We start from the raw sequence: 14,733 nt of genomic DNA on the forward strand, positions 1-14,733 counted from the left end.
ATGACTATGGCTGGCCTGTCTTAAGATTTTCCTCGTAATTCGTTAGCTGTTTCATTTGGAAGTGTGTCTGTGTACTTGTTTGGATTTGTTTTGTCACCTAAAAGATCTTAGCTCATACCCACAAGGAAGATTGGCCACACTATGCCTATAACAAAAATTAAAATACAATGCTTGTTAAAGGAGAGAGAAATCAGATAAAAACGAGATGTAAAGAACCTATTTAGGGAAGAAAAAAGCGAAAAGGGCAAAAAGATTCGAAATGACAAAAATTAAAAATAGAAAAAAAAGAAAGGCGACAACGAATTGTATTCATCTACTGCCAACAACGTACCCTTCCGATTGCCTGAATAAAATAATGTAGCGCGGACAGAATAGCACATTTAGTTATGCCCAAACTGACGTTTAACTTTCATGTTCTTTACAGGTACAAATTTTTGGCCTACTCCCAATAGTGGGAATAGGGCATTGCAGCTCGAAAATTGCCATTACCATCATATTCGGAGCAGCGATTCGGCCCTTGACTTGCAAAATTGAACTCCACGCACCTACTTAGGCTTCCGGTCTCTTGCGCACAGCTCGATCCCGTGCAATCCTTGTCCAATCTGGGAAATACAACAAGTGTCGCCCCGCGGCCAGCGATGTCAACATACGGATCGTATGGCTCCTGCAGACCTCACACACAGAGAGCCGACGTCAACTACTTGCGCGATATCTTCTACAAAGTCGACAAGGACCACAGCGGACGTGTGGACGCAGTCGAGTTGCAGCAGTGCCTCTCCAATGGCACCTGGAAGCCCTTCAATCCTGAAACGGTACGCATGATGATGAACATCTTTGACCGCCGCCGCACGGGCACGCTGAGCTTCGACGACTTCGTGTCGCTTTGGAACTACATCAACGACTGGCTACGGTGCTTCCAGAACTTTGACAAGGACCGCTCGGGTTCCATCGACAGAAACGAGCTTCGCGACGCGCTCAGGAGCTTTGGATATCGTCTGAGCAACGAAGCGGTTGACCTCCTGCTCATGAAATACGACCGTGATAGGAAAGGAGCTGTCAACTTCGATGACTACATCCTCTGTTGCGTTACCCTTGAGACGTTCACCAATGCCTTCAGAAGTTACGACACCGACCAGGACGGCTACATCACGATAAGCTACGAAAATTTTCTAAAGCTCGGACTGAGTGTTTTTATGTCGTAAACTTGGTGTTTTCTTGCTCGTGATGTGCTCGAGATTTCAATCGGCTTTGTGATAAATTGATTTTTTAAAAGGCCTGTAAAGCCATGTGATATATCTTAGCAGTATGGTGCTGTGAGCAGGCGTGTGGCTGCCACAGGTGTGTGACTCGCTACGAGAGCCCTTCGTTTCGCTTAAGTAATGTCATAAACTTGATTAAAACTTTGTAATCGTCATTTTTGGTCGATCTGCCGAAACTATACTGGCTGCGCCCGTTTCAAACCAAGGTTTGTCAATATGAATAACTACACCAGCGTACATATTATGCCTTCCTTTGCAATTCTTGAGAAATTCGAACACAGGGAGTAGGGGATGTATCTGACGTTACGCTGAGCAGACTTGTCTTTTTTATTGGCATGTGGGGTTCAACGTCCCTAAACCAACATATGATTATCAGAGACGCCGTAGTGGAGGGCTCCGGAAATTCAGGCCACCTGGGGTGCTTTAACGTGCACCCAAATAAAAACACATGCGCGTGGACTTGTCTTTTTCAATGCTGCAACTGATCTCCTCAGTGGTTGGGTGTGCATGCCTCGTACCTTCTCTCCCAATCCAAACAAAGAAGGAAGAGAGGGCAACAGCAAAAAACGTGGCTGATCCCTTTTTTTAGGAAACGGTAATACGCGAAGCAGAAACGTGTCCTCGCCGAGGTAGTTAGCATTCATTGTGCAGTTTTTTTTTTGCAACGAGGTCAAAGTAATGCTACAGCAACAAATTACAATGTCATGCGAAGAACGACAAGCAGCTCAAAACCTGCAGCGCTTATCGCAAGCAGAAACCATGCACGATGTGAGCAGGCCCAAACGCAGACAAACAACCGTCACCGCATAACACTTCAAGCCCGTTGCTCAAACAGAAAAAATACGCACAAAAACAATGCACAGGTATACAAAGGACGAGCGCGAAAAACTGTGACAATTCTTAATTTTTCGTGTATGAGCAGAGCGTACCCTTCGCATACGCGGTTGCGACAGCGATCAAAATGACGTTCGTGCTTTCTTTAACTACTGCCACTTCGAAGGAAGCTTGCGATGAAATCACAAGAGGTACAAAGCCCCCCAATATTGAAATTAGCGCGCGCGCGAGTGAGCCACCGCGCTACAGAAGATCTATGCGCACTCTGACCACGCCATGTGGATGCGTGCCCACAAAGCGATGTGCAGGTGGCGCGGCACGACAATCTTCAGAGCGCGCGCGCCCTTCGTGTCATATCACTACGGACCACGGAAACGCGTGGAAGTTGCTGAGCTCTGGGAACCACTACGGGACGTGGTATATATAAATGACTCACCGATAACACGTTTGAGAAGGTTCGCTCCGTGACGTAGTGGTTAACGTCCTGCGCTGAAGGGCGCGAGGTCGTTGGTTGACGCTCCGCTGCGGAAATTTCCTACTCGTTGTTTTTTTTTTCTTTGCAATCTATTTGACTATAGTTTACAACGTGATATTCATGACGGAAATGCGTCAACGGAGCCATGGTGGACCCCGACCTAAAATAATTTCGTCTTAAAAGACGAGGATGACCCTGGTGGGGGCGATCAGAGCCCGCCACGGTGAATACACCATGTTCTCGCCGGCAGCGCCACCTACGGCTGCGCAAGCGGGTATAGGCAACGCTTGTACTCCCCTGCGAAACCTGGTGTTTTCGCTTTCGTTCTTACGAGACGCCTGTGACATTCAAACACCCGCTAGTTTTGGTAGTGTGAGTAACCTCTGAAATATGGCACTTGTTACTGCCATATCCAAACATTCATTCGGCGCTTTGTTGGTCTAGCAGTGAAGAATGGCCACACGTGATCCGTGTATCACGTTTTTTTACGCGCTGCGGCAGCCGATGCAGCCGTACAGCATAATTGCTGCAGTGTCCCGTGCACATTGTTTTTCCGGTATGTGCATCGAACCGACGTGCACAAACGCTGGAAACATACTACAGGTGAGTGTCACTGAATCGTTAACATTTGGCAAAACATAAGTTGTTAAAGTAAGGGCAAAAGCTCGTACCATCCGTGACTCTATAGGATAAGCCCGTCTGACTTCCGCCTGGACATTTGGCGTAGGTTAACGACCAGCTTGCAGTTTTTCAGCCATATCGCGCGAGCTTTGAACCTAGGACATGACAACGTCTATTGTCGTTCAGCACTGAAGTGTGAGCCCCTCGTCGTTGTCAGCGATATCTGTGCAATCATATTCTCGCAAAAGTGTTGTAAAGCTAATCCTTTTATTGTTGATGCCGAAGCTTCTCGCCGACATTTTAAAATAACGAATCAAAAGATTAGCGCCAGTGAGATAATAAATAAACGATGGCAGCATATCCACGGAGTGAATGATGGAGAGTGGGGCGAAGCATCCGTCCGTCCATTCGTTCTTGCTTCCGTCCGTCCGTGCGTCCGTCTGTGTGACCGTTCATGCGTCCATTCGTCCGTCCATGCGTGCGTCTGTTCGTGCGTCCGCACGACCATCCGTGCGTCTGTCCCTGCGTTCGTCCATGCATCCACCCCTGCGTCCGTCCATGCGTCGGTGCAGCCGTCCGTGAGTCCGTCCATGCATATGTCTGTGTGTCCATTCGTCCATCTATTCAACACTCCAAGTACCACTATCTATAATCTTTTCATCAGACGGACGGACGGACGGACGGATGGATGGATGGACGGACGGACGGACGGACGGACGGATGGATGGATGGATGGATGGATGGATGGATGGATGGATGGATGGATGGATGGATGGATGGATGGATGGATGGATGGATGGATGGATGGATGGATGGACGGACGGACGGACGGACGGAGAGACGGGCGGACGGGCGGATGGGCGAATGGATGGATGGATGGATGGATGGATGGATGGATGGATGGATGGATGGATGGATGGATGGATGGATGGATGGATGGATGGATGGATGGATGGATGGATGGATATCGCTGTACACTTTAGATCGGGCGGTGGCTAGCGCCACCAAGCCGCAACACTTAGTGAACCAAAAACTAGATTTTTTTATCCATTAAATAGTGAGGTTGGGGATTCGTACTTTGCAGTGAAGGGTTTAAGTTTCACTCGTGCCTTGACTTTAGCCACCAATCAGATGACCTTCTTCTACTTTATTCTACCCACTTAAAGTCTATTTTGCCCTCCTTGTCCCTAAACCCCCATGCTTTGAAAACTCTGCGCCATCATCCTCAACTATAGGGTGAAGCCTTTTACAGAACATACTCAAGTGTTCGGCACTTTCCTCTTCCTCTCCACACGCACTGCATACCATGTCTACCCCTTCGTATTTGGCCCGATAAGTCTTGGTTCGCAATACTGCCGTCCTGGCCTCAAACAGTAGAGAACTACCCCGACTATTATCATAGATCCTTTCCTTGGCAAATTCCTGCTTAAAAGTTCGATACATCTCTAGTGCGGACTTCTTAATCATGCCGATTCTCCAAATATCGGTCTCAGCTTCCTTCATATTCATTTTAAGCGATAATTTTGTATGGTTTGGCCCCCTATTGTTTTCTAAGTATTCACCAGTCAATTTCCTGGTTCGCTTCCTTGATTTTGTATCGACATTCTTCATGTTCAAGTAGCTGAATACCTTTCCAGCCCAACGCTCCTTCCCCATTTCTCTCAATCTCTTCTCAAATTTTATTTTGCTGCTAGCTTCCCTACCCTCAAATGATGTCCATCCCATACCACCTTGTACTCTCTGATTTAGTGTATTCCCGTGAGCTCCTAAGGCAAGCCTACCTATTCCACGTTGCTTAATTTATAATCTTGCTTGAACTTCTGACCTCATTCACAAGACCGCATTGCCGAACGTCAGACCAGGAACCATGACCCCTCTCCATATTCCTCTCACAACATCATACCTATTGTAATTCCACAGTGCCCTGTTTTTCATCACCGCTGCATTCTTGTTACCTTTAGTCGTCACGTATATTTCGTGTTCCCTTAGGTACTCGGCCCCATTGCTTATCCATACGCCCAGATATTTGTATTTATCTGTTATCTCTAGCGTGACCTCCTGTATTTTAAGCTCACTACCTTCATTGTCATTAAAAATCATGACTGCTGATTTTTGCTTACTGAATCTGAAATCTAACCTATCTCCCTTTTTACCGCAGATGTTCATCAATCTCTGCAAATCTTCCTTGTTGTCGGCCATTAGCACGATATCATCTGCGTACATCAGTGCTGGTAGTGCCTGTTCAACGAGTTTTCCTTGTTTGACGAAAAAGAGGTTGAAGCCCTGTCCACATCCTTCTAATTTAGCGTCTAATCCTTGTAGGTGCATCATGAATAATAAGGGTGACATAGGACACACCTGCATAAGCCCCTGTTTTACCTCTGCAGGCTTGGATACCTGTTTTTCCCTCTTTATGACTACCTTGGTACCTTTAGAGATATCCTTTAAAAGATCAGTGACTCCATCTTCCACGCCTAGTGTGTCCAGTATTCCCCACAATTTCTCTTGAACCACGCTATCGTACGCTCCCTTGATATCCAGAAATGCTAGCCACAGGGGTCTGTGTTCCTCTTCTTCTATTTCTATGCACTGCGTCAGTGAGAACAGATTGTCTTCCAAGCTCCTGTGTTTCCGAAGCCCATTCTGCAGTTCCCCCAGCTCCCCCTCATTCTCTATTCATGCCTGCAGTCTTTCCTTTATAATCTGCATCGCCAACCTGTAGACCACTGATGTCACTGTTATAGGACTGTAGTTGTTTATGTCAGCTTTGTCCCCCTTTCCTTTATAGATTATGCTCATCCTGCTAAGTTTCCATCCATCGGGGACTTCACGAGCGATTATTATTTTGCTCACTGGCTCTCTCAAAACCTGTTCAGACTTCGGACCTAATGTCTTTATCAGCATAATTGGAATGCCATCTAGGCCTGTTGATGTACTATTAGGAACCCTTTTCTCAGCTCTTTCCAACTCTCGTTGTGAAAATAGAGCCATTGCGCCACTTGATTCATCCTTGTCTATTGTGGTGCATAAAGCACTTCTTTATTGAATTTTTTTGTCACCCTTGTTCTTATATATTCAATAGCTTCGTCCCCTTCTAGCCTAGCACCTTGAGCTGTAGTTATAAAGATCTGCTCTAGGCTCTTCTCATTTCTTAAGGAGTTTAGATGGTTCCGAAATTTCGCAGTTGCCTTTATATCTTTTTTATGTACTTCTGCCATCCTCTGAGCTTCCTTCCTTCTAATCTATATATTCCGCATATGCACCACCATCCAGCGGACATTCTTAGGACTAAACGAGAGGTGGCACATGCACTCTTTCTTACGGCTTGCGCTTCGTGTCTACTTCCCACCTTTAACCACCTCGAGTTCATGGTATATACTAGTTCACTGTATTCATGGCACTGCGGCCCAACGCTCGCTAAACCTTTCTAAAACAAAGGAGGTTATGCCTAGCGAGTATAACGTAGCAACCTTTTTTGTCAGATAGTGCTCAATGTACATGTCAATGGCTGCTAAGGGGGAATGAGAGACAGCAGAATTCGTCTTTTATTTAACGCGCATGCTGCGAATTTTTTCTTGTTCAACAACGCACAGAAGAAATCACTCACCGGCACCACCTTGAAGGTCAAAATGTAAGACTGGTTACACACTACTACTACGACTACGAGGAACAAACGGGTGCTGCTATAAAGAGTTTCGCCCCTAAAGTTTCAAGAGTGTTTTGTCCCATCGTTTCGCCGGCATTTGCGCGGCCAAGTAACGTGGAAGCGCTTAACCGTGCGCCAGGTGATTGGGGTATGTTTCAGCCTCTGCTGTACGTATGCTCTCTGCGCAGCGTACTTTATGTAGGTAGTACTGCCGTGTCGCACATTTTGAGCAACGCCCGCAGAGCTACGGTAGAAGTAGGACTGGCAGTCAAGGTAAACGCATTGACAGGACGATTAATAGACGTTTACTGCACGAACACAAGCGTCTAACGTGGCGCTTGAGGTATCGGGGTAAAAAACGTTTACGTCTTTTTGTCCGGTCGTTTTTCCTAATAATGGTCGATAGTTCATGCTGTCGGTGAAACTGTCGTGCTTGACTTATCTCGTACAAACGACGGGCTTTACGTATTCGTAAATAAGTGACACTGTCTGTCACACGAGCAAAGCGCTAGTAAAGCTAGAAAGTGGAGTTTTGTGGAGCGATTAGCTTCTGTTCGCAATTTAAATTACTTTTTCCACATAACCACAAACTTTCGTACATTCACACGTGGTAGGGTTGGCAACCCGTCTAGCCAAGTATTTAAATTTCTGAATACCATCTTTCCTCGCCAGATTGAGCTCCACACTTCTAAATTATCTCGCATATCGCTCTCTCCATCTGAGTTTGTGTATATACACATAATGTTACCTTCCTATTTCCTCTCCAATATTTACAATCCCTTATAAATCCCTACTGCTGGTACACATGATAAATCCCTAGTACAGGGGTTCTGCTTGAAGAATGATTGTTAGCATGAACAAACTGCTCCCGATTAGTCAATGATGCACGAATACAGTCAAACACAGAAGGGTTAAGGTTTGAGCGAGAAAGTTTCAAAGGTAGTCACTGATGTGGCACCTCGTCGAAAGTGTTCTCAAAATAAAGAAAGGGAACATCAATTAGAACGTTTAGATCAAGCTTACAGCTAATGTGACGGACAGCGTTAGTTGTCTGTCACAAGAAAAACTTTTGCAAATGTTGTGTTGGTTAGGAGTGAAAAAGTTAACAGATAACAAACACTGAACTGTGTGTGAGTCTATTATGTGTTTTATTAGTTGAGAACAAATACTGGTTAGTGAAATAGGGTGGTAACTGAGCCAAGAAGATGGTAGACCTTTTTTCGGTACTGGAACAATCGTGCACACTTTCCAGTCCTCCGGCACCTCGCCCAATGATAACGGCTGTTGAATGATATGACATAACATGTCACTGATGGCGTGTTTAGTTATTTTTAGAACGTTTGAGCTGATGCAATCAATGCCTACTTATGACTAAAGCTTTATAAAGACACATTTGCAACGCCAGCCGGATCGAAGGTGATAGCTGCCATAGTGTTATGAGCGAAGGGCGAAAAATCGGGTAAGTTATAGACAGGTTCATAACTAAAACGGAAGAAAACGTGCGGTTGAGTGCTTCCGCAGTTTCATAATCAGGTACGGGCTGGGTCTCGTCATCGTGCAGGGAAAGTTATTGCCGCGTGATTAGAATTATTATTCTTCCAGAGCTGCTTCGGGTTATCGTGAATTACGTTCGGAGCTGTCGACGAAAAAAGTCTCGCTTGGTTCTGCTGGGAATTGATTCAAATGGCTTTTCTACATTGTGATACGGCTGCCATGGGCAATTTGTATTGGAACGCTTAGCAGCACGGAATAATCTTTTCATTTTGTCATTCAAGCCTTTTAGTGCTGATTTGAACAAAGGTGATGATTTCTTTTCTGTTAGAGTTATTGTAGGTACATGCGTATCTGTCATGTTGGGCATTTTGTTTCTGAGCAGGAGCCCGTTTGCGTTGACAGAGCGTTTTAAAAAGCCGGAAAGAAAACTTGTGGAGAAATTTTCTTATTCAATGTTCATAGCTGCGTAGCTTCCTTTATCGTAGAGAGGTATAGCTTTTTGGAAGGAATGCAGCAATTTTAGGATTGTTTGAAGCATGAAGTACTGAGTAATCTCCAAGACTGGGTGTAAGTCACTGATGAAAATTTCTCAGGATGAAAACTAAGCACCAAGTTAAGTATTTTAGATGAATTTCGGCTTCGACGTATTGACCTGTTAACAAGCTGTGTCAATCCGAACGTTCGACAGGTCTTGACTCAGTCGCTTTCGGTAGCATCCGCTAACATGGGTGGATCAGGATTATACCAATCTATGCAATGAAAATTGAAGTCTTATAACACTGTGACACGTGACTGGCGATGACAGATTTCAGGGCCTCAGCGTCAGCCAGGCAATAGCAACTACCCAATATGACAGGCGGGTAGAAGGCATTACTTGCAAAAAATACAATTTCTAAAGGCGTGCTTACTTCAATTTCGACATTAGTGACTATTAGAATCCCACAGCTTTTTCTTTTAGTTCTTGTCGAAATATGCTAATATTAGAAAATACTGATGGATTCTGAGTTTATCATCGACTGGTTAAGTCACGTTTCAGTTATAACAATAGTGTTTGACTCTGTAGTGCTGTACAAGTTACCAAGTAAATCAAGTTTCGGTAAGGTGCTTCTGATGTTGGTGCATAGAGAAACTAACAATGCCAATTTTGGATAATACTAGATGGGTCCGTTTCCTAAGAGGTAGGAAGAGAGACCGCAGTTTCCATGTTTCTGTCGAATGTATGAAGCCGGTTGCCGATGAGCAGTTAATCATCTCCTGTTTCGACTTGGCGAATTGAATAAGATGCCTCCTTGCCTTAAGCGTAGTAGGAGAGTAGTCGTCAGAGATTCTGGAATTAATTCCTGTGGACATTTTAGCACTTGAGTGGATTATTTGTCATAATTTGAAGTGCGCAAACTTCACAATCACTGGTCGATCCTTTCTAGCTTGAATCGTCTCACTCCGTGAGCCCTTTCTCCATCTATGGGCCCAATGAGAGCGTTAAGTTTTGTGCTGCAATGTTCCGTTATTAAAGCTTTGGATAGAGCCCACGTTTCATTTTCTGCATGTCTAAGGCCGAAAACACTAAGTTTGGTCTTCGTGCTTTGTCTTCAAAATAATCCAACCTAGATTCAATAGATGCAGTGTTGTCTGCCTTTCTTGCGCAAGTGTGCAAATTTCATCGACTGTGTTTTGTGCAGCAGCAATGGACGGGCAGTCTTGTTGTACTTTGGTGAAGCATTTCCAGATATCATCAAAAGATTTGTCGCCCTGGCTTAACTGTGGTGGGTCGACTTAACTTTGTTTAGTAGTGTTGCCTGCCCGGAGGGTCTTTCGTTGAGTGCCTCCACGATGTCGGTGGTCTCATTTTCACGTGTGCTTGGACCAGAGTTTGACATATTCTCCACAGTGGCAGAATCGCACCAAACCATCCTTCTTTCGGACTAGCACCACAGGTGATGACCATGGGCTGTACGAATTCAACGTCAGGCCATTCGGTTTATGTAACGCTCCTGCCACGTTTGAACGCATGATGGACACAGTTCTACGCGGCCTAAAATGGAAAACATGTCTCTGTTATCTAGATGACATCGTCATTTTCTCCTCTTCTTTTCGTCAGCATCTTGATCGTTTGGGCGAAGTTTTGACGTATATTTCCAATGCTGCACTTCAGCTAAACACAAAAAAATGCCATTTCGCCAACAAGAACATCAAGGTATTGGGCCACCTTGTCAGCAAAGAAGGCGTTCGTCCTGATACTAACAAGCTTGCTGCCGTGATAGGCTTCCCTCGGCCAGAAAATCAGAAACACCTACGAAGTTTCCTGGGCCTGGCATCCTACTTCCGCCGCTTCATTAGTCATTTTGCTGCCATCGCGTCACCACTGCACAAGCTGCTCACATCCGGATCGACTTTCGCTTGGAACGATGACTGCGAGCGTGCCTTTCAAGCCCTCAAGAATGCTTTAACGTCTGACCCTGTTTTGTGCCATTTCGACGAGAACGCACCTACATGTCTGCACACCGACGCGAGCGGCCATGGCATTGGTGCAGTTCTTCTACAGCGGGATGCCACTTCACGGGAAAGAGTTATAGCATGTGCTAGTCGTGCTCTTACGGCTGCTGAACAGAAATACACCATAACTGAGCAGGAGTGCCTCGCTTTCGTTTGGGCCATACAAAAACTTCGACCGTATCTTTACGGACGCCACTTCACAGTGATTACAGACCACCACGCCTTGTGCTGGCTATCGACACTGAGAAACTTGTCTGGTCGCCTCGGTCGTTGGGTGTTCCGCCTGCAAGAGTACGATTTTGACGTCATCTATGAGTCTGGGATACAAGATGCATGGATGGAAAAACTTTATTTCGTCAGAAAGCAACTGAGGATGATTCCGTGTTAGATGGTAATCAACCCAAGGTTGGCGGCGACCTGTGTGGCCCACTCCACGACACTTAACTGGATGACTGTGTCTGAGCTGGTCAACACGGCCTCCCAGTGCTCAAGAAAGGGATCACGCATAATATCCACCGGCGGCGGCACTATGATACATTCCCAAAGTATGTGATCATATGTTGCCACAGCCTGACACCATTTGCGTTGCGGCTTAATCTCCTCCGGGTACATTTTGTTCAACACGTAAGGGTTCGGAAAAGATCGCGTCTGCAGTTTTCTTCAGACGCATTCCTGTGCCTTAGTCAACCGCTTGTGCGGGGGCGCATAAAACCTCCGCTCTAGTTTATAATGATTCGTTATGTCATGAAAGGACACCACCCCATCTCTCACGGACCTCCCCAGAACTGTCGGTTCACCTACCCGGCTGACGAAGCCTCGAGCATTCAGGTGAGCCGCCTCGTTCCCAGGGTTCCCAGAGTGGGCTGGTACCCAGACAATTTCTATTTCTCTAATTTCTTGTCCCGTGGCCCCATTCAGAAATCGTGCGGCGGTCGCCAATATTCTGCCCCTCGCCAGATTTCGGATGGCTGTCTTTGAATCACTGAAAATCAAATCTGACTGCGAATTAGTTATAGCTAGCGCTATTGCCGCTTCCTCTGCAGTTTCCAAGGAGTGGGTTTTGACCGATCCAGAGGCGACCAAGCGCCCCCGCCTGTCCACCACCACAATCACAAAAGCGTCTTTGTCCTTATATTCCGCAACATCTGTATAGACTGCCGCTTTGTACTCGCCGTACTCAACGTGTAAAGCTCTGGCTCTTGCCTGCCTGCGCTGCGTATGGTGAATCGGATGCATATTTTTGGGCAAAGGTTTAATGTACAGGGCCTTATGTAACTCTCGCCGCACCTGAATTTTAGTGTCCCCAGTGGGAGCCTCTGCTCCAATGCCAATCCTTTCCAATATGATCCTGCCCGCTTTGGTTGTCAAAAGCCTAGCGTGCTGCATCACCAGATGCGCCTCCCATACTTCATCCAGGGTGTTGTGTACCCCTAGTTTTAACAGCCTTTCTGTAGGTGCGTTGTTAGGCAACCCAAGCACTGCCTTGTAAGCTTGCCGGATCCTAGCCTCGACCTTACCTTTTTCTGTGGCATCCAACTTCATATAAGGTGTCACGTAAGTAATCCTGCTGAGCAAAAACGCCTGTACCAGCTTACAGAGTTCTTTTTCTTCAACCCCGCTCTTACGGTTAGCGATTCTTCTGATTAGCCTGACAGTAGCATTGACCGTGGTCTTAAATTTTTTAAGGGCCACCCTATTCTTCCTGTTAGTTTGCAGATATAGGCCAAGAATTCTAATCGTTTGAGCTTCAGCTACCGGCCTACCCCCTACCTTTACCTCTAACGGCGGTAGCGGAATATAGTGTTTTGCATGTAGCCCTCTGTTTTTGTCCCGAACCACAAAGAGCTCGGACTTGGGCTGAGAGCATCAAAGTCCCGCCTCCCCTGCCAACTCTTCGACAATATTAACTGCCTGTTGCAGTGTTTCTTCCAGATGCGCGTCACTACCCCTAGTTACCCAGAGTAATATCATCTGCATAAAATGTGTGTTTGAGTCCCGGTATCTCCTCCAGCCTCGGCGGTATTTTAATTAAGCCGATGTTAAACAGGAACGGTGACAAAACTGAACCCTGCGGCGTCCCTTTGCCTCCCAACGCGAATGAGTGCGATTTGATATCTCCTATTGAAATTTCTGCTGTTCGGCCCTCCAAGAATGATCTGATGTAGCGAAATGTCCTAACCCCTGGGCCAATTTCTGATAGGTTATTCAATATTGCCTCATGCGAAACATTGTCGAAAGCTTTATTCAGCTCAAGCCCCAATACAGCTTTGGTGCCCGTGCCATGCCCGGGATCGACTACATCATGTTTTAACTGTATAATGACATCATGTGTGGACAAATTGGCCCTGAAACTTATCATGGTTGGGGGAAATATGGCCTTGTCTTCTGCATAATTCTGAAGCCTGTTGAGAACCACGCGCTCCATCAATTTGCCCACGCATGATGTCAGCGATATGGGGCGCAGGTTTTCCAAGCAGAGTTTCTTGCCTGGCTTCGGAATAAATATAATTCTAACATGCTTCTATTGTGCTGGGATCTCCCCGGCCACCCAATACTCATTTATCAAGTCAGTTATTGCCCCGACCGATTTGAAATCTAGGTTTCTCAGCATTTTATTAGTAACTCCATCCGGACCTGCGGCAGACGTAGTACGCAGCTGCCCCATGGTAAACTCCACCTCCGCAATTGTGAACTCTTCATCTAGGTCTGAGTTTTCCACTCCCGAGTAGTGTGGTAAGCAACCGTCTACTCCATCACTTATGTACCAATTCCGGAGTTCCTGTATAAACTCTCCAATTGTGCCTTCATATTGATGCATTAACCAAGTCATTTGTCCCCGTTGCGCCGATTTTGTTGCTGCCGGATCCAAAAGATGCCTTAACAGCTGCCATGTCTTTTCGCATCCAAACTGTCCATGCATGCGATCACAAATCTGGCCCCACTGCTTGGCTTGCAACTCAATTGTATAATTTTCGATTTTACGTTCTAACTTGGCAGTCCTTCTGCGAAGGACGCCATTATGTTTTTGCTTCTTCCACCTTCTCAAGAGACCCGCGTGCGCTTCCCACATGTGTAATAGTCTCGAGTCAGAGGTAAACTCCTCCTGCTCGACTGGCACATCTACCGTGGTATTATTTACATCCTCCTTGAGCACCTGTACCCATGCATCCAGGTCATTAATTTTCCCGTTTACAGTGTCTGATCTGTTTTTCCTAAATCTGTCCCAATCTGTAATTCTATGCCCCCTCACTTTGTCTTTATGCTTCGCAGTGCTAAACGTCGTGGAAAGGATATAGTGATCACTTCCTAGGGGTTGTCCCGTGTTGATCCACTTTGCATTACTGATGCCTCTAAAAAACGTAAGGTCTGGGGAGGTATCCATGCTTATGATGTTGCCTATCCTCGTATGATCTTGTGGATTGTTTAACAGTGTCCATCGCAGATCCCGGGCAACTTGCCAAAACCGATTGCCCTTTGGGCTGGCTCGAATATAACTCCACTCCTGGTGAGGCGCATTGAAATCTCCTACCACTATATAAGCGGAGCGCGAGCTGCTAACCGTTGAGTTTGAATCAGGAGTTGTGGCAAGCCCAATCTTTTATCTTTTGGAGAACTATACACATTAGGTAAAAACAGACTCTTGTCATACTTTCGTTTAGGCAAAATCTCTAGCAGGACATAGTCTTCCCTGCTGCTATCTACGGAATGCTGAATGGCAGTGATGTTGCGATGGACTAGCACGGCTGCGAAAACGCGATACGCCCCTTGAATCAATTCCTGGCACTGTAAATGCCTTAAATCTAGGTATTTTACGGAACCACTAGCCTCCCGTAAGGCTATTATGTCTGGTTTACTGTCCAGATTTCGTACGTGCAACTGCAGGTTACCCCGCTTTTGACGAAAGCCCCTGC

At 46.1% G+C, this 14,733-nt stretch overlaps 1 protein-coding gene across 1 annotated transcript; it reads left to right on the top strand.

Moving 5' to 3' along the window:
- Positions 1–511: 511 nt before the first annotated feature.
- LOC119181578 (programmed cell death protein 6) lies at positions 512–1,208 on the top strand. Its single transcript, XM_075884203.1, has one exon. The coding sequence runs from the start codon at positions 639–641 to the stop codon at positions 1,200–1,202; it is 564 nt and encodes a 187-aa protein (XP_075740318.1). The 5' UTR covers positions 512–638; the 3' UTR covers positions 1,203–1,208.
- The last annotated feature ends 13,525 nt before the right edge of the window (positions 1,209–14,733 follow it).

Source organism: Rhipicephalus microplus, unplaced genomic scaffold (assembly GCF_043290135.1).
Source record: "Rhipicephalus microplus isolate Deutch F79 unplaced genomic scaffold, USDA_Rmic scaffold_24, whole genome shotgun sequence".
NCBI lineage: Eukaryota > Metazoa > Arthropoda > Arachnida > Ixodida > Ixodidae > Rhipicephalus > Rhipicephalus microplus.

Excerpts from the sequence above, each read along its gene's own strand:
- LOC119181578 (XM_075884203.1), top strand. The coding sequence starts at position 639 with ATGTCAACATACGGATCGTATGGCTCCTGCAGACCTCACACACAGAGA.